The sequence below is a fragment of the Halichoerus grypus genome, chromosome 3 (genome assembly GCF_964656455.1).
Source record: "Halichoerus grypus chromosome 3, mHalGry1.hap1.1, whole genome shotgun sequence".
Lineage (NCBI taxonomy): Eukaryota > Metazoa > Chordata > Mammalia > Carnivora > Phocidae > Halichoerus > Halichoerus grypus.
Genome location: NC_135714.1, coordinates 187420922 through 187446969, shown reverse-complemented (window position 1 = coordinate 187446969; position 26048 = coordinate 187420922). Strand labels below are relative to the sequence as shown.

Here is a 26048-nt window from a genome sequence, read left to right as displayed (position 1 = left end):
AAGTTACTCTAACAGAATTAATGATGCTCTTTTTGAAATAGTTTGTCGAATCGACAGTGAATTCTCTGAAGTGGCCCGTGGGACCGCCTTGAAGTAGGATCCTTTGTCCTTTCAGCTACTTTCCAAGAAGCTGTGGCTCATTGTTCAGGTATTACAGATCAAAATTAGGGAGGTAGGAGGTACATGACAAATCATTCCCGTGAATACTAGTGACGTTGCAGCCAGACCGTTTTAATGAAAGACTTAAGAAAATATATTATTCAGATCAATATGTCCATTTGAATTCCAACTGTATTCTTTTCTTCCTAACAAATGTTTTTAATTAATTTTCTTTATAACAGATCTACTTATATTTTTAAGTCTTTATCAAGCTGTGTTTTCCTTTGTTATTATCATTTCTCATTGTAATTTTACTGACAACTGCCTCCCTTCCTTGCTAACCTTATCTCATGACACTCCCCAATCTCATGATACTCCCATCTCATGACACTCCCCAGTCTTGTGCAGGATGCTTCAGCCACTCCAGGCTGCCTTGCTTCTTCTTCTTCCTCTTCTTCTTCTTTTTTTTTTTAAGATTTATTTATTTTAGAGAGAGAGAAAGTGTGTGCACACGCACATGGGGGTGGGGAGGGGAGGGGCAGAAGGAGAGAATCTTCAAGCCAACTCACCGCTGAACTCGGAGCCTGACTTGAGGCTCCATACCACGACCCAGAGATTATGACCTGAGCCGACACCATGAGTCAGATGCTTCACCAACCTAGCCACCCAGGCGACCCCAGGCTGTGTTGCTTCTTGAACGTACTAACATTTTCCCCTCTCTAGATCCTCTGCACTTGCATTTAACTGGATGGTAGAAGACCTGGACTCTGGTCTAATCTTCCCAATATGTGTGACCTCGATCATGACATTCAGCTGTTCTGTACTTCGATTTTATTGTTTAAACAAAAAATTTGTACTTTATCTTGACAGTTCCTCTGGCTCTAAAATTATCCTCAGTGCTACTGATGTATTCTGAAAAATCATTGACTTTTAAAAACCAAGGACAAAAGTCACTCTCCAAATAAATTTATCAGTGGGTTTATAGGAGCAGTTTTGTCAAGGACAGAGTGGTAGCTTCAGAATAGAAACAAAGAGTAAGGATAAGGCTTCATAATGAAGACTTCCCAACACATGGCTTCCAACTGGAATCAAGACTAACATCCCAATAGCCCTAACCACAAACATCATGCCAGGCAATCTACATTCCTCACTGGATCCTCATACAGTTCCTTAAAAACTCATTTTATAATAAGAAAGCCATGATCTCTTTTAAAATGTAAACTGATAGCATCATCTCACTAAAAACCCTCCTATGGCTTTGCACTGAATTTATAATAAAGTCTCTCCAATCTCCTTACTTAGGTCTCTGGGTCTCTGGGGTCGAACATGATCTGGCTCCTACTTACCTCTCCAAAATCATTTCTCATCACTCATCCTCTTGCTCACTAAGCTGCAAACAGGCTGGCCTTCTGTTTCTAGGACATACTAAACCTCAGTGTCTTTATGCTACCTGAAAAGCTCTTCCCCAGCTCCATTCTTGGCTAGCTCTTAACATTTTTCAAGCTGCAATTTCAGTGTCAGGTTTTTTTTTTAAAGATTTTATTTATTTATTCATGAGAGACAGACACAGAGAGAGAGAGAGAGAAAGAGAGAGGGAGGCAGAGGGAGAAGCAGGCTCCCCAAGGGGCAGGGAGCCCGATGCTGGACTTGATCCCAGGACCCTGGGATCATGACCTGAGCCGAAGGCAGACGCTTAACCATCTGAGCCACCCAGGCACCCTCAATGTCAATTTTGCCCAGGGGCTCTCAGGTCCATTTCAACCCTGCAATCATTACGATACGCTGTTTCTTCCTTAGCATTTGGCACAATCTGCAATTATTTTCATTTGTTTCTTTTCCATGTCCCTCCCTGAAGTTTGAATCCTGGCTCTGCTGGGATTGAGGTTTTTTCTTGGCCGAGTTACTTAGCTTCTCTGAGCCTTACCTCAATATTTATCCCATTGGGCTGTTTTGTGAATTAAACAAGGTAACGTAAGTAAAAGCACCTAGAATAGAGCCTGGCACTAAATATTAGGGGCTCAAAAAATGTTAGCTGAATATGGAACATAAATATGACAAAAGAGGGAAGTGTTAGGAGTTCCCCAAAGTTTGGTGTTAACTGTGTTATAAACAATCTGGAGAGTTGGTAAGTTCTTTATAGATTTTGGATACTAGCCCTTTATCTGATATGTCATTCGCAAATATCTTCTCCCATTTTGTCGGTTGTCTTTTGGTTTTGCTGTTTCCTTTGCTGTGCAAAAGCTTTTTATCTTGATGAAGCCCTAATAGTTCATTTTTGCCCTTCCTTCCCTTGGCTTTGGCGATGTTTCTAGGAAAAAGCTGCTGCGGCTGAGGTTGAAGAGGTTGCTGCCTGTGTTCTCCTTTAGGATTTTGATGGACTCCTGTCTCACATTGAGGTCTTTCAACCATTTGGAGTCTATTTTTGTGTGTGGTGTAAGGAAAAGGTCCAGTTTCATTCTTCTTCATGGGGCTGTCCAATTTCCCCAACACCATTTGTTGAAGAGCCTGCCTGTTTTCCATTGGACATTCTTTCCTGCTTTGTCAAAGATTAGTTGACCATAGAGTTGAGGGTCCATTTCTGGGCTCTCTATTCTGTTCCATTGATCTATGTGTCTGTTTTTGTGCCAGTACCATACTGTCTTGATGATGACAGCTTTGTAATAGAGCTGGAAGTCTGGAATGTGATGCCGCCAGCTTTGCTTTTCTTTTTCAACATTCCTCTGGCTATGCGGGGTCTTTTCTGGTTCCATATAAATTTTAGGATTATTTGTTCCATTTCTTTGAAAAAAGTGGATGGTATTTTGATAGGGATTGCATTGAATGTGTAGATTGCTCTAGGTAGCATTGACATCTTCACAATATTTGTTCTTCCAATCCATGAGCATGGAACGTTTTTCCATTTCTTTGTGTCTTCCTCAATTTCTTTCATGAGTATTTTATAGTTTTCTGAGTACAGATTCTTTGCCTCTTTGGTTAGATTTATTCCTAGGTATCTTATCATTTTGGGTGCAGTTGTAAATGGGATCGACTCCTTAATTTCTCTTTCTTCTGTCTTGTTGATGTATAGAAATGCAACTGATTTCTGTACATTGATTTTATATCCTGCCACTTTACTGAATTCCTATATGAGTTCTAGCAGTTTTGGTGTGGAGTCTTTTGGGTTTTCCACATAAAGTATCATGTCATCCGCAAAGAGTGAGAGTTTGACTTCTTCTTTGCCGATTCAGATGCCTTTTATTTCTTTTTGTTGTCTGATTGCTGTGGCTAGGACTTCTAATACTATGTTGAAGAGCAGTGGTGATAGTGGACATCCCTGCCATGTTCCTGACCTTAGGGGGAAAGCTCTTAGTTTTTCTCCATTGAGAATGATACTCACTGTGGGTTTTTCATAAATGGCTTTTATGATATTGAGGTATGTACCCTCTATCCCTACACTCTGAAGAGTTTTAATCAAGAAAGGATCCTGTACTTTGTCAAATGCTTTTTCTGCATCTATTGAGAGGATCATATGGTTCTTGTTCTTTCTTTTGTTAATGTATTGTATCACATTGATTGATTTGAGGATGTTGAACCACCTTGCAGCCCAGGGATAAATCCCACCAAGAAATGGGCAGAAGACATGAACAGACATTTCTGCAAAGAAGATATCCAAATGGCCAACAGACACATGAAACATCACTCAGCATCAGGGAAATACAAATCAAAACCTCAATGAGATACCACCTCACACCAGTCAGAATGGCTAAAATTAATAAGTCAGGAAACAACAGATGTTGGCAAGGATGCGGAGAAAGGGGAACCCTCCTACACACTGTTGGTGGCAATGCAAGCTGGTGCAGCCACTCTGGAAAACAGTATGGAGGTTCCTCAAAAAGTTGAAAATAGAGCTACCCTATGACCCAGCAATTGCACTACTGGGTATTTACCCCAAAGATACAAATGTAGTGATCCGAAGGGGCACCTGAACCCCAATGTTTATAGCAGCAATGTCTACAATAGCCAAACTATGGAAAGAGCCTAGATGTCCATCAACAGATGAATGGATAAAGAAGATATGGTATATATTTACAATGGAATATCATGCAGCCATCAAAAAATGAAATCTTGCCATTTGCAACGACATGGATGGAACTAGAGGGTATTATGCTAAGGAACTAAGTCAATCAGAGAAAGACAATTATCATATGATCTCACTGATATGAGGAATCTGAGAAACAAGACAGAGGATCATATGGGAAGGGAGGGAAAAATGAAACAAGACGAAACCAGAGAGGGAGACAAACAATAAGAGACTCTTAATCTTAGGAAACAAACTGAGGGTTGCTGGAGTGGAGGGGGGTGGGAGGTATGGGGTGGCTGGGTGATGGACACTGGGGAGGGTATGTGCTATGGTGAGCGCTGTGAATTGTGTAAGACTGATGAATCACAGACCTGTACCCGTGAAACAAATAATATATTATATGTTAATTAAAAAAAATCTGGAGAAAGAAGTACATAGTGCATTTCTGGCTTGCAGGAATGCTGGAGAATGCAATGTGAAGTTGGGGGGAATAAATTGCTGAAAGACTTTTTGAGTGTGAATAAGCAAAAAAATGCAGGTGAATTACAATGTGGGCAAATTAATATGAGAAAAACTAAACAAGTGATTTTTTAAACTATATTTTCTTTCCCTACCCCTTCCAGAGCTCCTCTGCTCTCAATTCCTCCCCACCTGCATTGCCCCACCCCCACCCCCCATGGCCAGTCGAGGTTCTGATAGAGCCTGACATGCACCAGATTCTCAGTATGAGGAGCTGTGTCATTGTGGGGAAAGTCGGACTTCCCAGGTGGTCTGATGCATTCCTCCTGCTTCTAACCCAGAATTTATATCTAACAAACTATACTGAGCTAAACTATGTGCTAGAAATTATCAAACAACCATGCAAGATGGTTGAGGAATTGCTGGAAAACTTTTCCCAAAGAATGGCACAACTCAAACTCAAAGACAAAAATGAACCACAGTAAATCAGACGATTTTAAACAAGATACAGGAAGTCTCTTATGTAAGAATAGGTTACGGTCCAAAAGATTATGCAAGGCATTTGTCATCTGGGTGCTTAGGCCTCCATACTGGCCGCCAAAAGCTTTTCTGATGCATAACCCACCTGAAACAATATTGCAAAATTATAAATTAACAATGTTATAAAAATTAGTTATTCTGTGAAGGGAAGGCTTTTGGGTTTGCAACATCCATACTCATCTCCTCTCTACAGTAGGCATTCACACCTGTTTTCGGCCATGACCCCCTGGATTATTCAGCTTGGGAAAGCATCACACTGAGTGGCTTAAACACCTGACAGCTAGTTTCTCAGTTCTGGAGACTAGAAGTCCAAGATCAAGGTGTTGGAAGCATGGTTTTCTTCATAGGACTCTTTCCTTGGCTTGTAGATGACTTGTCTTCTCCCTGTATTTCACAGTGTTTTATCTCTGTACACATCTGTCTACATCCAAATGTTATCTCTGTACACATCTGTCTACATCCAAATTTCCTCTCCCTATAAGGACACCAGTCCATTTAGAGTAGGGCCCACCCTAATAACTTAATTATTTTAGTTAATTATTTCTTTAAAGGCTCTATCTCCAAGTACAGTCACATTCTGAAGGCCTGCAGGTGAGGATTTCAAGCTATGGATTTTGGGGAGACACAATATAGCCCATAACACTCTCCAAAATAAGACTGAAGCTTGAGCAGGGTGAAGGCCGGTGGGGGTGAGAGGGCATCTGCCCGGGCTGGGGACGGGCAGGAGTCAGATGGCAGGGGGTGAGGAAAAACTAAAGGAAGGGATAGTTCCTTGAATGCTTACTATATGTCGGGGATTGGGCTAAATTTTTTCAATGTTTCTCTCATTTAAACCTTACAGCAATCTGTGAGGGAGGTATTATTATAATTTTAAAAGTTAGGAAGACAGTCTTACAGAGGTAAAATAACTATTCTAATGTTATTCAAGTCATAACATATGGAGCTAGGATCTAAATATAAGTCTGCCTGACTCCAAAATTCTTTCAAGGATTCCACGTGGCCTCCTGGGCTCTGATTGCAACCCCCACCCCCACCCCCCCACCCCTGCCCTGGGCTTCTCTGTCCAGGCAGCCATTCCTTCTTTGTTGCTCTCATGTACTCCTGGCCTGTCTAATACCATGCTACCACCTGTGACCTCTGATTCAGGATGCACTGGAGAGCAGGGTTTAAACTGTCCTCTTGGTCACCTCTCCTCCAGTAACTAAATTAACCGTAACCTCGAAACAGATCATTTTACAAACTTTGGACACAAATTATTAAAATATTTGGTCATATTGGGGCACCTGACTGGCTCAGTCCGTTATGCATCCGACTCTTGATTTTGGCTCAGGTCAGGATCTCAGGGTCCCGTGATGGAGCCCTGAGTTGGGCTCTGTGCTCAGCTGGGAGCCTGCTTGAGATTCTTGGGCTCCCTCTCCCTCTGCCCCTCCCCTCCTTCACATGCTGGCGCTCTCTCTCTCTCTCTTAAATAAATAAATCTTAAAAAAAATATATTTGGCCATATTTCAGGGCAGTACGTGGAGCTGGGCTTTCCCGAGCTATCAATTCAGTAACCTGGGAGGGAACAGGGCTTTGGGTTGATGGGACAAGAGGGAGATGGTGATACAGGAAAGATCAGGAGATGGGCCAGGGGTTTGCTGACCTCCCTCCTCAGCGGTAGAGGGAAAGAAAGATCATTCTTGAGGTCAGCACTGCTCATTGTACACACTCCTAAGGTACATCTCCCACTTGTAGAAACTGGCAATGAAGAGAGATGGAACATTCATTTGCCCTGAAAGGGTAATCTGCGATTCTTACAGTTATCAAAATCTTCCAAGTTAGAAGTATTTTTCTCTCTCAATAACATTTTTTTCGCAACTCAACCAAATCGTTGTTCCAAATATCTAAGAAGTTCTACTTTACAGAAACAGACAGTGTAAAATCCAACTTCTCCAACTGAAAGCTGGGGAACACACACTTAAATCATTAAGAATGTGTAGGTCTTTCAATACATCAGTTTTGAAAGGGAAATAAAAAACTGTGTCTCATAAGTATGGATGGCCCTGAAAAACTCACTGCCACTTTTTCCCTTGGCAAAGGGAAGGGCAATTCCTGAATCATTCACTGTATGAAGCTGTGAAGTTAAACAAGGAAATCTGATTTCAGGGCTGGTGTCTTGATCTTAGTGTCCTCATTTCAAAGCTTACTCAATGGAATCCTATAATCCCCTGTCTCAAATTAAAATAGAAGAGATTCCCGGTGCCAGCAAGCTGTGCAGGTTTCAGTGCAGATGAGTTTACTCATCCCATTAGATAGAATTGTCTGGGTCCTCCCTCTTCCACACATAGCCACAATCCACTCAAATACCTGCAGTGCCTGGATCTTTCAAGACCAACTGCCTATCTCTCCAATTCCAGATGCCCTTCTTTGGCTTGGGCCTGACAGGCATGACTGACACTTCTGAACCATGCAAGTGTGTAGTGAACCCTACACCCCTAGCAAAGTTCTACCTGGCTCCCACATGATGGTTGTCCACTATGAGGGAGAAGTTCAAATAGGGATTTTAGATCCTGAAAACATTTCCCTCATTAGTCAGAACCAAAGTTTTAGAATTGGAAGGGCCTTAATGATTATACTATCATCTTTCTTATACTTGTATGTACATATTTATTTACTGGAAGCAAGCAAAAATGCTACTTGGATTTTGCTTATTTCGGCATTTAAAAAATATATATGATAAGATGGAAACAATTTTTGTAGTGTATATATATTTTTTAAGATTTTCTTTCTTTATTTATTTGACAGAGAGAGACACAGCGAGAGAGGGAACACAAGCAGAGGGAGTGGGAGAGGGAGAAGCAGGCTTCCCGCTGAGCAGGGGGCCCGATGCAGGGCTTGATCCCAGGAGCCTGGGATCCTGACCTGAGCCAAAGGCAGACGCTTAATGACTGAGCCACCCAGTCGCCCCTGTGGTATATTTTTTAGCATCATTAGATCAATCTCATTATCTGGTGTACTCAGAATTATCACAGAGGACAATATTGAGAGTGCTTTCTTTTCACTACCAAACACTGGCTGTCTGATTAAGTAGAAAAATTAATGCTTCTTACTTGTTTTTCCAAGGAAACAGACAACCTTTGAAAACCTCCCTGGCTAGCAGCTACGTGCCAAGTACTATCTGACCAGGGTACATATTACAAAGCACACATAATACATTTAAAAATTAAACCAATATTTCTAGGTTCGTGTAAATTATTTGGCACTTATGTAGGACCCCAGAGGAAGGAACTGTATAAAGCTGTAACTCCAACCTTTGTGTCTATGATGTTCATCAGAATAGAATTCATAGCAGCACCCCTGAAGGGATAACTCAGAAGATTTAAAACAACATTAGCACTAGCAATAATTACTGTAGTGTTGCATGATATCTATTAACATCTGCAAGGGTATCAAACTGGGTATCATCCTTCAGTACTGAGTCACTGGGAAGCACTATTTTCTTTTGTAACTTTACTGCCACAAATTCATGTAGTAAACTCACACACACAATCTTCCTTTGATCTCAGCTTGAATTAGGGTTCCCTTTCTAATGTGCAACCAGTCATACCCTTGCCCTATACTGCATTTCCTACAGCACCAGCAGTCTACCTGACAGTAACTGCAGTAACGTATATTTGGTTGCAGCAAATTTGGTATAATTAGATATAATCATAAAATGGCAGCCCACACACAGATGAAAAACGCACACTGTCTCTGCCATATGATGCAGTATATTACAATAGTGCAGTACTATACAAATACCACCTGATTGTGTGGTAGATGTATTCATTACTGTAAGTGGGAAGTTCTAAAATTTGTGTACAGAATTGAGTAAGACAGTCATCAATATTTGGACTGAGGCTTTGGACTCTGCTTGAGCTGCATCTTGTTTCCTGCCTGGCTCTCTCCCCAGGTGTATGAACTGATTTTTGCTTCTGTTTGTAAACCATTTTCATTTACCCTAGCTCTGCAGACCGTAGAAATGCCTTGCTATTCATTTGTGAATCACGTATTCCCTGTACAGTGGATAAGGATCTAGTTGACGATTAATACCACAGGTTACTGATGCAGCCAGAAACAGGTATGTGTCCGCCACTTCTCCCCACCAGCTCCTGTTTACCAAGTGCGTGTACCATTTACACTTGTGAACATGTTGCTCTTTAAAAGGATAAAAAAAGGTGCCTGGGTGGCTCAGTCGTTAAGCGTCTGCCTTCGGCTCAGGTCATGATCCCAGGGTCCTGGGATAGAGCCCCGCATCGGGCTCCCTGCTCAGCGGGGAGTCTGCTTCTCCTTCTCCCTCTCCCCCTCCCCCTGCTTGTGTTCCCTCTGTCGCTGTGTCTCTCTCTGTCAAATAAATAAATAAAATCTTTAAAAAAAAAAAAAAGGATAAAAAAAATAAAAATAAATAAAAGGATACAATTTCTGCCAGTTAGCAGTAGTGCTCTGGTTCCTTAAGAACTGTTGTTGAATTTTAGACTACATACAACAGGCGAGCAGCTCTTAACATTTCTGCCTTGGGCATACCTGCCGGCCGGCATTTCATGAGACACACGCTCCCCAGTAACAAGCCTGCCTCATGGGCAAAAGGGGATTATTCACGATTCCCTGATCACCGACTTTCCTGCTGCACCATGAAAGGACAAGGTAGTTAAAAATTGCTACAGTGACATTGGGATGGACCTCGCAGATACCTCTGGAGACCTTCAAATTTGGATATTTACAAGGGGATATACAGCTTCTCTGGAATCACACTTTCATCAAAAATCTACTATTCCAGGAAAAGTGTGTGGAGATCCTTAAAAAAATTAAACCTAGAATTACCATATAATCCAACATCACATTTCTGGGTACATACCCGTAAGAATTGATCTCAGGGACTTGAACAGGTATTTATTTGCACACCCATGTTTGAAGCAGCATTATTCAGAATAGCTGAAAGATGGAAACAACCTAAATGTTCATCAACAAATGAATGGATAAACAAAACGTGGCATATACATACAACGAAATATTACTGATCCTTAAAGGGGAGTGAAATTCTGACACATGCTACAACGCAGATGAACCCAGAAGACATCACGCTTCGGTGAAATAAACACACACAAAAGGACAAATATTTGATTCCACTTACAAGAATTACCTAGAATAGTCAAATTCATAGAGACAAAAAGTAGAATGATGGCTGCCAGGGGCTGGGGAGGGGAGAATGGAGTATATTGCTTAATGGGTACAGAGTTTCAGTCGGGGAAGATGAAAAAATGCTGGAGATGAAGGGTGGTGATGGCTGCACAGCAATGTGAATGCACTTAGTGACACTGAACTGCACACTTAAAATGTACAGATAAAATGGCAGATGGCTAGGGGCTCCTGGCTGGCTCAGTAGGAGGAGCATTTGACTCCTGATCTCGGGGTCGTGAGTTCGAGTGTAGAGACTGGGTGTAGACACTCGGTGTAGAGATTACTTTAATAAATAAAACTAAAAAAAAAAAAAAAGTGACAGATGGCCAAAATGGTAAATTTCTATGTTATATATATTTTACCATAAATAATAATAAAATAAAAAATAAAAATATAAAATAAAAAAATAAAATAAAAATCACCTGCTCTACAGCCTAGTCTCAAATGACAAATTAAGGTAATATTCAGTTTGACCTAAGGTTTTCTTTCCCACCTTTGGTTATTGCCACAATTGACAGTTTTTGTGGTTTAATCTTTTCAAAATAGGAATCTCTGAAGTGGCAAATAGAGAAAAATCTCTGTTAAAATGTACATGCCTGGCTAGGCTTTTCCACTGAAGTGCTTCATTCATGAGCCTTCCCAGATTCTCAATGCCTGAGATTCAAAAGAATGTCCAGGCAAAATGACAAATTCCACTCCTTCTTTACCCTTTCAGTCAATAGGAATTAGAAGAAACTGGGAATGTAAATCCGAGGACATCAAGGGTCTTGGATATCCACTTCATACATATATCTGTCTCGGATTGATAGACTTAACTCAAAGTTAAATTATGTTCAGCATACTCTATTTGAGAAAGGTCGGGGCAAACAAAGGGGGAGTTGAAACATTTTAGAAGGCTTTCTTTTTTTTTATCTAAAAGGGGTAAAAAAATGGCAGCACTTCATAGGGAGATTTCAGTTATCTGAAAATTATTAAAACAGTTTGAGTACTTTGTGCAAAGGTATTTCACTTATTTTTTAGTGATTATTTTTATATTAATGATAATATTTAATATAGTCTAAATTATTTTTAATTGTCCTTTAAATTTTCAAATGGATTCTACAATTAATTCCATGTAAATCCTTATTATAGATGATTAATCTCAATGTCCAGAAAGAAAAAAAAGGCATCTGATTGTTGTATTTGTGTATTAGTTTGCTAGGGATGCCATAACAAAGTGCTGCTGAGTGCGTGACCTAAACAAGAAAAATTTATTTTCTCACAGTTCTGGAAGCCAGAAATCTGAGGTCAAGAGGTTAGCAGGTTTGGTTTCTTCTGAGGTCTCTCTCCTTGGCTTGTGCATGGCCATCTCCCCTCTGTGTCTTCACATGGTCTTTCCTCTCTCCTGTCTGTGTCCAAACTTCCTCCAATCATACGGTGTTAGAACTCATCCTAATGACCTAATTGTAACTTAACTGCCTCTTTAAAGGCTCTATCTTCAAACACAGTCACATTCTGAGTTACTGGAGGTTAAGGTTTCAACTGAATTTTTTTTGAGGGGGTGGGGAGATTTAGCCAATAACCTGAAACCATAAAAATATTACAAGCTTGTTTATGAACATCTGAGTGATCAAATAATAAAAAGGTAAAATAGGTAATGCTCTCATAAAGGATTCATGTTCTTTGATGCTTAAACCGTCTACTGGGCTCACAAAAGCCTCAATCAAACAAGTTCAGCTGGTATTCTTTCATTTAAGAAAAGTAAGTTTTACATGCTATGTGTTGTCCTCTCTGTCAGGGCTACAATGTTAATCCGATATTGTTACTGCTCTCATGAAATTTTCTGTAGATTATCTTCGTATAATGAGAAAGTTAAGCTTGCCTAATAGAGTAAAGCCTTTTTTAATTTGGATTGAATGATTTCAGATTTCCCAGCAATCCACACACTGGTATATATGTTTCTTCTTGATAAACCTTTTTGGGTTTAAGTTTGGGGTCTTAGTATAGTCAGTAATAAAATCAAAATAAAAGTTCAATATCCACACTATTAAATTCTCAGGCCTTTTTTATTGGACATATGAGTCTATTTGCTGATTCCTACCCTCCTCTTTGAACCCCCTTCCTCTTCAGGCTTCAGGACACTGCATTCTCAGTTTTCCCCCAATTCATGCTGGTACCTCCTCATCTCCTGAACTCTCAATGTTTTGTCTCTGCTCACTTTCCATGTGTTCCTTCAGTGGGACAAATGGATCCTGTGTTAATTCTTTAAATCCATTTTTATGCTGAAGACTCCCAAATGTATTCCTCCAGTCCCGACTCTTTCCCAAAGTTATAAATACAACTGCTCACTCAGCATCTCTATTTCAATGTCAACATACCCATGGCTCACCTAAGGTTACCTCATTCTACCTGCAGCTTTTCCATCTCAGCTGATCGCCATCCTTCCAGGTGTTTAGCCCAAAAAACTGGAATCATTTTTACTCTTTCCTTTTCTTTACAACTCACGTAAGTCTGTCTGGAAATTCTGTGGTCTCTAAAAATGCACCCAGAATCTGACCACCTCTCACCACTTCCACTACCCCCACCATGGTGTGACATACCATTTTTTCCTCACCTGGACTGATGAAGTAGCCTACGTTACTCAGCAGTAAGTACGATCTTTTTAAACATAAGGCATAGCACGTCACTATACTACTCAACATCCTGCAATGGATCCTCCTCTCACTCCAAGTAAAGCGAAAATCTTCACAAGGGCCTACGAGGCCCTATATAATCTCCCCCTTTTCCACATCCCTTTGACCTTTCACCTACTTCCCTTGCCCTGTTCCCTTCACTGCAGACAAAATGATCTCCTTATTCCTCCTCTAACATGCTTGCAGACTCCGGCCTCAGGAGTCTCCTCTTTAGAGGGACTGTTCCATGGACCTGAGATGCATTTCTTCCCCACATCAGCATGGTTAAATCCCTCAGCATCACTGCTCAGATTTCATGAGTGCCCATATTAAAAATGCAAACCTTTCACTGGCATTCCCAATCCTCTTTGCCTTGCTTTTGGCCATGGCACTTAAACAAGTTATAGAAGCTACTTACTTGGGATGCCTGGGTGGCTCAGTCGGTTAAGCCTCTGCCTTCGGCTCAGGTCATGATCCCAGGGTCCTGGGATCGAGTCCCACATTGGGCTCCTTGCTCAGCAAGGAGCCTGCTTCTCCCTCTGCCTGCCTCTGTCTCTCTCTCTCTCTGATAAATAAATAAAATCTTAAAAAAAAAAAAAAAAAAAGAAGCTACTTACTTATGTTTCTTATCTGTTCTCCCCACCCCTGCAACTAGAATTTAGTAAACTCTAAAAGGAGTTAATATTTTTGAATGAATGAGTTAATATTTTTGAATGAATGAATAAATTATGGATGGTTGAAATGCACTCAATTTTTAAAACAATTTTTATTGTTATGTTAATCACCATACATCATTAGTTTTAGATGTAGTGTTCCATGATTCATTGTTTGTGCATAACACCCAGTGCTCCATGCAGAATGTGCCCTCTTTAATACCCATCACCAGGCTAACCCATCCTCCCACCCCCCTCCCCTCTAGAACCCTTAGTTTGTTTCTCAGAGTCCATCGTCTGTCATGGTTCATCTCCCCCTCTGATTTCCCCCCCTTCATTCTTCCCCTCCTGCTTTTTTTTTTTTTAACATATATTGCCTTATTTGTTTCAGAGGTACAGATCTGAGATTCAACAGTCTTGCACAATTCATAGCGCTTACCAGAGCACATACCCTCCCCAGTGTCTATCCCCCAGTCACCCCATCCCTCCCACCCCACCCCCCACTCCAGCAACCCTCAGGTTGTTTCCTGAGATTAAGAATTCCTCATATCAGTGAGGTCATATGATACATGTCTTTCTCTGTTTGGCTTATTTCGCTCAGCATAATACCCTCCAGTTCCATCCATGTCGTTGCAAATGGCAAGATCTCATTCCTTTTGATGGCTGCATAATATTCCATTGTATATATATACCACCTCTTCTTTATCCATTCATCTGTCGATGGACATCTTGGCTCTTTCCACAGTTTGGCTATTGTGGACATTGCTGCTATAAACATCAGGGTGCACGTACCCCTTCGGATCCCTACATTTGTATCTTTGGGGTAAATACCCAGTAGTGCAATTGCTAGATTGTATGGTAGCTCTATTTTCAACTTTTTGAGGAGCCTCCATACTGTTTTCCAGAGTGGCTGCACCAGCTTGCATTCCCACAACAGTGTAGGAGGGTTCCCCTTTCTCCGCATTCCCGCCAACATCTGTCGTTTCCTGACTTATTAATTTTAGCCATTCTGACTGGTGTGAGGTGGTATCTCATTGAGGTTTTGATTTGGATTTCCCTGATGCCGAGCGATGTTGAACACTTTTTCATGTGTCTGTTGGCCATTTGGATGTCTTCTTTGCAAAAATGTCTGTTCATGTCTTCTGCCCATTTCTTGATTGGATTCTTTGTTCTTTGGGTGTTGAGTTTGGTAAGTTCTTTATAGATTTTGGGTACTAGCCCTTTATCTAATATGTCATTTGCAAATATCTTCTCCCATTCTGTCGGTTGTCTTTTGGTTTTGTTGACTGTTTCTTTTGCTGTGCAAAAGCTTTTTATCTTGATGCACCAACAGTTCATTTTTTCCCTTGCTTCCCTTGCCTTTGGCGATGTTTCTAGGAAGAAGTTGCTGCGGCTGAGGTCGAAGAAGTTGCTGCCTGTGTTCTCCTTTAGGATTTTGATGGACTCCTGTCTGAAATTTAGGTCTTTCAACCATTTTGAGTCTATTTTTGTGTGGAAATGCACTCAATTTTGTAAATATTTGTTAAAATGCAAGTTCTGGGGGGCCTAAAATGAATCCCTACTCTTTCCCCTCCTCCAATTGATATCCCGTTCTCAGTTGTTAGCTTTTGGTATGTCCGGGTCCTGGAATAGGCTGCATTTCATTACAAATAAGCTATGATCAAAACCCTAAGTCAAACTGGTCTCTGTGCTTCAACCCTTCACATTAACTGACCTCCCTGGAGATGCCCTGGATAATCACCAGTCATATCCAGTCAAATACATAATTCTCTGACTTCCCTTCTTCCTAAAACATGTCATAAGGAGTTGCCTACTTAGAAATAACTTCGATCACAGATTAGCCCCTGCAATTCACAGCAGGCTTATGACTTTCAGTTTGGGGCTTATAACTGAAATCTCTTTCCTTCAGGGCGCCTGGGTGGCTCAGTCGTTGAGCGTCTGCCTTCGGCTCGGGTCATGATCCCGGGGTCATGGGATCGAGCCCCGCATCGGGCTCCCTGCTCTGCAGGAGGCCTGCTTCTCCCTCTCTCACTCCCCCTGTTTGTGTTCCCTCTCTGTCAAATAAATAAATAAAATCTTAAAAAAAAAAAAAAGAAATCTCTTTCCTTCTCTGTAAGTGGTATCAGGTGTCTCTCATGACAGCTTGACATCAGCTGTTCTAGAGCAGTCTGCTCTTCCCACTTGTACCCCCAATGTGAATAACATGTACAGTATAGAGACTATATTTTAAGTCACACCATATTTCAGATCCCTACAAATTTGGTGAAAAGCCACACCTCAGATTTAGCTACCTACCACTTTGAGATGACCCTTGGGCCCCCAACAGGATCAGAGACAGACTCCTGTCTAAGTTTTAAGACACCTCATTCTCAACATACCCTTCAAATATGGTGAAAATCCATTTTTCACAGAATGCAATTAACACAGAGACAGAAACTTGATTTTATCTCCATATAAGAAAATATGTAACCATGACAAAGCATTTTAGTTCTCCAAATTTCATTGAATTATAATCAAATAAATCTATAAAGTTCTTGGAAATACATGAACTGCTTTTTTACAAGGATTATATCTATTATAAGATGATCATGAAGAAGGGGTGCCTGGGTGGCTCAGTCGTTAAGCGTCTGCCTTCGGCTCAGGTCATGGTCCCAGGGTCCTGGGATGGAGCCCCACATCGGGCTCCCTGCTCCGCGGGAAGCCTGCTTCTCCCTCTCCCACTCCCCCTGTTTCTGTTCCCTCTATCCCTGTGTCTCTCTCTGTCAAACAAATAAATAAAATCTTTAAAAAAAAAAAAAAAAGATGATCATGAAGATAACTGCCTTGAAACTACTGTATTCTTGGGATATTGGATTTGAAGGATGTTTTAAAAAAAAAAAAAAGGTTTTTTGTTTATTGGTGTTTATTTTGCTGATGCACTCCTCTGGATCATTCTGCTCCTCTAGGGTGGCAATGCTAGCAAATAAATCCAAAGAGGTCAAATTAAGTATAACAGGAATGCTTCACTTACACTTCATGAGAGGAGAAATTTCGGGATGTCATGGGGAAACCCTGGCAAAGAAATAAAACTCAATCATCTATAAAAGCACTTCTCCTTCATTTGCATTTTAAAATGTAATCAACAACATATCTAAAAGGAACTACTGTCAAGTACGCATTTTAGAGTGCTAAGAGGATCAATGCAGCACATATTTTTGCTCAAGAGTGCCTCCCAAATAAAAGTAGATTTTGTAACATTTCTGGCACTAATATTTCTAATTGAATGTAAAAGTCATAGTCAGATGAAAAGTCAAATCAGGAAAAAATGCTACACAAATGTTTCAAAATGTGACAGAATTTTGAAAGGAAAAATGTCAAGCAATCATAGCTTGTTACTTTATTGCTACCATATGCTTCTTAAGAAATCAGGTCACCTACCTCCTCCCTGCTGCCCTCGCCCCACCCCCTGCCCTGCAAATTCCACCCTTTTGCACTCTCAGCATTTGACTGAGATAAAAATGAAGACATTACAATAAAATTACCCTTAAGGGAATTAAAAGATATCTCAATAATTTTCTAACAGACTATGAAAGAAATTAATTCAATTATGTTCTACTTTTATTATGAGTTCCCTGTGGTACCTCTAAATGGTAATATAAAATCACACAGTTCCACATCATATTAAGACTGTCTCTCTAAATGATCTTTCTTTGGAAAACTGTTTTCCCAACCGAGAGCATTAAGGATCCAAGCCATGTTCTAATCTATCATTTTGCAAGTTAGAGACTGTATTTCTATAGTCATGACAAAGAGTGCTGGCGTCTCAGGGGACTCATGAGCTCACCACTTCCTAGAGAAAAGAGGGCTGAGGGATGTGATACAACCATCAAAATACATGGAATCAGTAGCATAAACTTAAAAAAATGTAAGTCATGGGTCCATTTTCTTTTTGAGACAAAAAAGCACAAATTTTCCATCAAGATGAAAAATAAAAACATACAAAAATATTGCTGAGAATCCTGATCCATGTTAATCTCCGGGATGTGTGTGTGTGTTTTGTCTTCCTGGCACTTCTTCCTATGATGGAAGCCAAAAAGATCAAACACCTGCTCTTGCTGAACCCTGTTGCCTGGGACATAGGCACAACAATGTCAGCTCAGCCAGCTGATGCTCCTGGAATCATCTTTACAAAGTCACAGGGAGGAGCGCTCTGGGATGGCCAGACACCACTGCAGCGCTCTTGCGAAAGACCATTCCTCTGGTATAATGTCAGCTTCACCTCATCCACCTTCGCTTCGTTTTCGCCTATTTTCTAAGCTAGGTTCTCCAGGCTTTCCATAGATTCAATGAGTTGTTTTCAGGAAGTTCTCTGCTTCCTCGATTTCACCCACCAAATCACAGGCCCTGAGCTGGGAGCAGAGTAGAAGTTGCCCAGGCATCAGGTACAAAAGGAGGGAGCTCGAAAAGCCAGCTCGTTCGTAGCAGGAGCAAAAATTGTTGGTTGTAATCTCACTCTGAGATATTAACATGCGGCATGATTTATAATATAATTAGAAATTCATTACTACTGAAGTGCTCTCCATCAGCTCTTTTTACCTACTTCTTTCATTATTCTTTTATGCTGGTCCAGCAACCAATTCACAGGCTCCTAGGAGTGGGGTATTTTGTTTTCCATTTCTGCCTTCCTGCCTTTTTGCCCTGGGAGTGGCATTCTGAAAGGGAACACCCCCTCTCCTTATGCCAAAGCTGGACAGAAGGTTTCAGGGTTTTCCCCCACCCCTCCAGAGGTAATTTTTTTTCTCAGCTATTAGGAAAAAATCTCCATTAAGTTTTCCTCTAAATCACCTCTGTAGGGGAAAATGCCTGGCACAAAACAGGATTCAATAAATGCTTTTGAATGAACCTTCCTCAAGCCCTTCTGAAGCTGACTTCTTTCTAACCTTATGGAAATGCACTATCTCTAGAGACAATTAATTATCGTGATTTAAGAAACCATCCCTTTGGCTTCTGTTTAATTACTGGGAACACTGGAGCACGTATTTAATTTAATGGCATGGATGACATTCTCAGTAAGCATTTGAAAGCAAAGTTTCTATAACGAGCCTTAGTTTAAATTGAGTTTTTACTACCGGATCCTGTTCTTGTACTTATTTAGATGATCCAACGCCCATGTCCTTACATTAAAAATGGATCGAATAGACTTACTCAAAATCACAATGAGATCAATTCATTCAATAATTATGGAGCACCTCTGCATGCTAAGCACTGTGATGACTGTTTGTTATCTCTATTATATAAGATATGTTATCTCTAATAGGATTTAATAGCAAACAGTAATGCTGCATTGTCCAATACATCAAAAGAAAAAGAATTCTCTGACACACTAAATGGAACCAAGAAAGCATTAAGCAGCGTCTTCTCTTCTCCTGTTTTCCCAGGGACCGTTTATGTTAAAGTCAAATGGCAGGAAGCAGAGATCAAGAATTTGGAGCATATCATAACTTATACATTTGAATTTTAGATTTGATGAAATGTTGAGTTTTTATCCCTCTTTCATATAATTTAAAATCTTCAAAATATTTGAGAATGTCCAGAAGTCACAGAGCTGATATATTCTGCATCATTATTGTCAACAAGAAATGATTTCTAAGTCATTAAGGCATTAAACATTTACATCAGTTTTCTATGGATGTACCTTCTATGTCACTTAAAACTACTTTAATAATTATGGATAGTAGCACTTGCATTCCCAAGATCATCTGTCTGTAGTTTTTTCAAAAGAAGCTTTAATGTCCCGGAAATTTTTTTAAATGATAATTTACCAATAACAAAAATACACTTCTATCTCTGTCTAGTTCAAATTCAATTCATGAAGGAAGGTAATTTAGAGCCCTGTTCAGTCTCCATCCTTGAGCTTGCAATGACCTTGAATTAATGGTGGATCACTGCTTAATGGTATCCGAGTATGAGATTTTATATATTCTATCCTTAAGGATGTTTGTTTAAAAGAAAGAAAACGTAACTGTATCTCTCCCAAATTGATTTTGAAGTATGTAAACTAGTTCGTTTAATTCTTCAACATCTTCAATAATCACTGTGGAATATAAGAGGTTGTAATCATTTCTGAGGATTGTTTATTAATAAAGATTTGCAAACCTGTAACACCAGTATTCTAAGGGGCTCACTTCTTAACATACTCCCGAGTCAGCAACCTATTGCCTAAGGGCCAAGTCAGGCCTGCCGACTATTTTTGTAAATAAACTTTCCCTGGAACCCAGTCACACCCACCTGGTAAGGTACTGTCCATGACTGCCTTTTTGCTACAGCAGCTGAGTTGAGTGGTTGTAACTATATGGCCCAAACTATGAATCATTCTAAAACTCTGAAATCATTTTGTAAAGGCTGCGGGCTCACTTTCAGTGCTGTGTTAATTCGTATTCAGCAGCAACAAAGTTTAACAGACTTGCTAAATAATCCCATTGGACTAGAGAGATTTGGGGAGGGGTTTGAAGGCAAAGGGAGACCAGACATTTTAACATTCCTACCCCAGCAGTTGAAGTCACAGCTGACACCTTTATTGGTTAATTTGGAGAAAGGACACAGAGCTTGAAAGTTTACCTTCATCTACAAATGCGGGAGGGGGTCAGCCTAGATAATCTCTAAGCTTGTCAAGCTTCATGGTTGCTTCAAATGACTTAAGCCATAAGCAAACTCAGAACCATGTGAGTACACAACTGAATAATAACTGTTTCATGGCACCTGCCTAAAGTGAGGGCAGAGAAGTGGCACGTTTTAGAAACAGGAAGCCAAAATGGTAAAATGAGGGTATGTGGAGGTTTCTTGTACTGTTCTTGAAACTTTTCTGTAAATTTGAAATGATAACAAAATAAAAAGGTAGAAAAATAGTTGAAACAACTTTGAATGTTAGCACTTAATAGGGAAAACTCCAGTTACTTTCTTCAACAAGCAAAGTTAACAAGGTAACTGCCATTAATGGATTTGTAAAACATATAAACCATGTCTAGCATGTCCATTGAACCAAGCATGGCTGAGACTGCAGACTACCCTTATTCCAATTCAGCATCCTGAAGTACCACCTTACAAATTTTACTCTTTGAATTTATCCAATTCAAATTAACTAAAGGGATCAAAAGGCAGATAAGACACAAAAGAAGCAGGGGTGGAGAGAACAGGAGGAGAGAGAGGGAAGGATGGAGGAAGAAATATGAATAAAAAATCCTAGTTAATCAACAAACTATATAAACATGTTCTGACTGTTCACAAGTATTAGCAGACCTCTTTTATCTTTTCTTTGGTAGACTGGAAGGAAACTTAACCAAAACATTTGACTCTCACACAACATATGTATATCCCATATATTTTTATATACACATATTCCAAGAAGAGATATGACTTTATAATTTTATAAAATACAACCACTAAGCAAACATCATGCTAACTGAAAAAGTGACTAGAGAGCGCCACACACATTCACATTGTTAAATATAGAAACTAACTGTAATGAGAATCATTATCTCCAGTTTCCAAGGATACCAGGATAAGCACTACTCCTAAATTGCAGTTCATTCAGCAAAGGGCACAAAGTAATTTATATTCAGGGTCATCCTCAGCTGACAGCAGATGTAAAAGGAGGACTAGGGCGAATCACCCTGTTTATTCTATTCTATTCTATTCTATTCTGTTTCCTATTTCAGTTTCCAGTTACCACCACCCTCTAGCCCCAACCCTGGCCAATATTTTGTAGGTGAAATTTGGAAAATCTGATTGTAAATAGCAACTTCCAACAGAAAAAGAATGCACAAAGGGCAGAGCAGTCTGAGATGTGATTAATGCTGGTGGTGGGGGGGTGGGGTTGGGGGTGGAGGCAGGGAAGGTTGGCATTCCCATTTGCTTTGTTTATGACAAGGAGAGGAGGCTGGTTTTGTGTGTCTGTCATACTAGTCACCATCTTTCCCAGGGCTTCCAAAGGAACTGTACGGTTAATTTCCACTTCCTACTCAACCAAGGCTATCTATCCACACTATTAGAGCTAACCACTCCTAAACTGCCATACTTTCTAGAAGGAAATTTATTTTCAATTTGTTCTGCCTTCTAGGCTCTACAATCTAGACTTTCATATGATTATTATTTGTTTCTATAGTAATAAAAATAGAAAAAACTACTTCCTGACAACCTCAGAGATTTTTGCCTCTGCATCATCTATTTGTTTATTCAGGACCATTTATCGATTGCTTTCAACATGACAGGCATCATACCAGGCCACACAGGCAGTGACAGGAGGTGATACAAGAATTCACTTTTGATTACCAGGTAAATAATAACAGGCCATGTCACTTAGGCAGTTTAAAAAGGGTCAAATCTTCACTTACTAAAATGGTAATATAGATTTCATGCATACTTTAGATTTATCTTAAATTTCCAGAATGTATATATAAAAATATGATGCCAATATAATTGTGATTTTCTACTTATTCTTCCCCTATGACCCATCTATCCAATACAGTAAGACCTCCCATGTCGCACTTTAGCCGGGACAGAGGTAGTTGCAAGGAAAGAAAAGCTCTGCCTGCCTTCATATGCTTCCTCCTGTGCTTTCCTGATGGACATGAGACAGTGTATCAGGCCAAGCTTCTTAGCTTAATGTGATCATATAGGAAAATAAGCTCCTTCCCTGACTTCTCTCTTTTGTACCAGTTACAATAATTGAAACTGTGCACTGCTTTTAAGAGGGCGAACCAATGCAATGCAATGAAGGTTCCTAGTAGTTATGTAACCTATACAGTATATCTCAATAAGACAAGCTGTTTTGATAGTAACAATTAATACAAAAATTAAACCATGTTCCTGAAAACCTTCTTTCTATACATTTTGGATGACTTGAATATAACATATTTAGATTTTATGTCTTGACGATTTTAGTGCAACCCAATCCTTTTCTAAAACAGTCACTTCTTTTGTCCTGAAATCATTTCTAAATTCAATATATAATAGTATCACACTTAAAAACTATATGTTAGTCTCAATTCTCTTGAAAGTTATGCCAGTAATGATTTTGGGATATTATTGTGATACCTGTTTCTTACAAGGAGCAACATTTGGAGGTAAGATGGCTTCAGACAAGATTCTATGTCTGAGTCTTGAAGTTTCGAAATGCTTTTAGTTGATAAGGTTCAATTAAACAGGCCACTGTTTGACCTTTCTCTTTGTCCCACCCAAAACTAGTGCTGGGTAAGGCAAAAACATAGACACTTTCTTAGGCGAAACACCAAACACAAAAAGCATTCAGAAGTCACCAGCCGAAAGGTCATCTTCTGTTTTAACACCTTTTTCGATAGCACAGATCAGCTTTCACAAACCTCTGAAGGTAGAAGCCTGCTTACATTAAGGAACATAACTGTATTCCCTAATTGTGCATACTCAACTTTTTCTTTTCTTTTTTTCAATCTTCAGCATTGACAGTACCCTACCCACCAATGCAGGAGCCTAAAACTTGGACTTGAGCCACTTGGCTCTCTGGATGAAAAAACCTCTCCCTCCCTCGCCCCCCTCCAGTATTGTAACGTCTAAATTACAGTCCTGCGTATTGCATATGTCTTCAAAAATACTTTCTAATAGCTCACCCACCTTCACCTCCTTATAACCAGAAAGTGTACAACTGGCAATCCCCAAATCATAAAGGCAGCAAAAACGCCCCAGACAGAGCACTGTCACAAATTTTCAGAAAGTGGATTAAGGACAACCAGAAAAAGATAGCTCTGACACCGAAGGCCGAGGCCACCATCCCCCGCGCGGGTCTGGCGCAGCTGGAATCCTGGGCCCAGCCTGGAGCCCTCCAGCCTCCAGCGCAGCCTCCCCGGGCCTCACTTCTCCGCCGAGGCTGCAGGCAGCGGAGACCGTAGTTCTCTCGGGCGCGGTCCTGCCGAGGTAGGGGGTGTGGCTGGGGTGGCGGTGGATAGCGGAAGCGCAGGGGGTGGCTCGGCTGCGTACTCGATGGAGTAGAGGTGACACAGTAACCGGAGTTGTAAGGGGGAGGCAAGGGTAGTGTGAGTGGGGGGAGGCTGCCCGGAGGCTGCTTTCGGCCGCGGTGGCACAGGACGCGAAGCTGGCGGGCGGCACGGGGGGCGCAAGGGGGTCTCGCGGGTGGGGGGAGTGGAAGCGCCGCTGGGTGCGGCGGGCTCTCGGCGTCCCGGGACTGTCGAGGGGGCAGCGTAGGGGGCGGGGGGCGAGCGGGGAGGCTGCTGACAGCTCCATGCCCTCCCTCCGGGGGCCGACGGGGTGGGCCCGAGTGCGGGCGGCCGCCGGGGCGGCGGGGGGCGGCGGCGGGCGCGGCGCGCACTCACCTATGCACAGCTGGATGGCGTAGGCGTAGTAGGACCAGCCAAGCAGAAGGCTGATGAACACCACCGGGATCCAGTACAGCACCCGCCGGCACCGCCGCCTGACGCTGCCCGGGCCCGAGGGCGCCATCTTCCAGCCGCATCCACCTGCCCAGCTCCTCCGTCGCCGCCGCCCGCGGGCCTGGCTCCGGGGCGGGACAGACCCGGGGGCGGCGGCCGGTTGCGCTGCGGCCACTGCCGCCGCCGTGCCGCTAACTCCCCATCCCGCAGCCCCAAGCCAGCGCCGCGGACTCCCCGCTCCTCAGCCCGGTGGAGGCGGTGGCAGCGATAGGAGGGCGAGGAGGAGGAGGAAGAGGGGGAGGAGGGGGAGGATCGAGAGGAGGAGGCGGGAGCCTCCGCCCCCGCCCGTCCCCGCCCCTCCGTCCCCCGGCCGCCTCCACCCGCGCGGCCCGCGGCGCCCTCGGGCGGGCTCTGTGGGCACTTCGGGCGCTCTGCCCCGCACCCCCCGCGCCGCTCCTGACCCCGCGCCCCCTCGCCGCTGGGTACCTCAGGGGCGCCGAGGTGGGAGTGAAGCTGCCCACCTTGGCCCTTCCGCCTCCCCTTCGGAAGTGGGATTCGGGGTAAAGTGGCGGAGGCGGGCGCCGCGGCTCGGGTCGGTGGCGCTCGCTCCGGGTGTCGGGGGGGGGGGCCGAGGGCGCCCTCCCCCACCGAGCCCCCGCCGTCGCCCGCAACTTGGCGCGGTCCCCGAGCTGCAGCGGCCGCACTTGGCCCAGAGACGCACGCGGGGGAGGGGAGCGTGACAGAGCCGCCCCGGGAAGCTGGCCGGGGGCGCACGGGACCCTTCCCCCGCCGAGGCACGTAGGGAGCGGGTCGCCCGGCCCGATACATGCGCCGCTACAAAGTCTTCAGGCGCTGAGGCAGTGTCCCGGCCTCCACCTTGGAAAATTCTCGCTTCAACTTGTGGGTCCTGCTAACCAGGCAGAGGGCAGCAAGGGCGGGGCCGACTTCCCAGACCTGCTACATTGTCGTGTTTGGGCGACGAAGCCTACTTTGCTACACGTTTTTTTTTGGGGGGGGGGGTGGGGGGAGCGCGAATGAACCACTCAGAAGGGTTGTGAGGCTGTCTTCTGGCGTGGAAGGGGACTGTGGAAGGATGAAGAAGCTCTGTGGTTGTGAATCCAGAGATCTCCGGAGTTAGAATGACAAATTACCTGCTTCGAGAATTTGAACTCTTCTGTCACTTAGTGATTATGCATCACCATTCCCACCGCCCCCTGACCGGAGTCCGGGGCTTCTCCCGTGTGCTTTTCCCAGCCCATTACTCACCACAAGGTGTTCTTTTGTGGCGGCAATTCTAAATTTAGCGTGTAGCTGCTTCTAAAGTGGTTGCTGAAAATCCTGGGAGGGATTCTAAAGGTAGTTAGACCAAAGCCCTGGTTTTATGATCGATGAAACAGAAAAAATACAAATGCTTTTGAGATTGTTTCCCTTTTTCCCTTCATTTGATTATGAACGCACCTGCTTCCAAACGGAAACACCTCAATAAATGTACTGTATCTGAATTATATGCATAATTACCATGTATAGTGTGCACAACTTCACTTAACATTAATGAATGTATGTAGTCACACCACACAGTAACCACAATGAATGAAAAAAAAAGTACTGAGTGGCATAAATTCAGTCAAAGAAATCTAAACTCTCTTGTCTTTGAGGTTATTTTTCTGATGACTAGATTAAAAGCAAGCTAATCGCCCCGGAAGTAGCTACCGTATGACACACCGCATCAAATCTCTTTGCACTTCTATTAAAAAATGCATAGAAAATGCCAGTCAAATGTCTGTGGGATTTTAAATAATTGAAATGAGAATATTTCTGTCCCAGTGAATCCTTTTATTTTGGTGCAGAACTTTATACTCTTCATTTGATATCCTGTAGGGTAGATTAGTATAAAAACACAACTTCCCTGGAATCCTCAACTTTTCCATGAATATTAACCTTATGCTCCCAACCAGAAGAATCTAAAAACAAGAAATAAAAGTCCCTGCCGGGA

At 42.2% G+C, this 26048-nt stretch overlaps 1 protein-coding gene across 3 annotated transcripts in view; it reads right to left on the bottom strand.

The window, feature by feature from the left end:
- Positions 1–24345, bottom strand: part of ZDHHC2 (zDHHC palmitoyltransferase 2) — a 98723-nt gene extending 74378 nt beyond the window's left edge. For all 3 annotated transcript variants that reach the window (XR_013446658.1, XR_013446657.1, XM_036101915.2), the window contains exon 1: positions 23999–24345. Coding sequence is in view for 1 of the 3 variants with exons in the window: in XM_036101915.2 (XP_035957808.1) it covers positions 23999–24125 (127 nt within the window). In the remaining 2 variants the exon portion in view is untranslated. The remainder of the gene's footprint in view (positions 1–23998) is intronic.
- Between the last annotated feature and the right edge of the window lie 1703 nt (positions 24346–26048).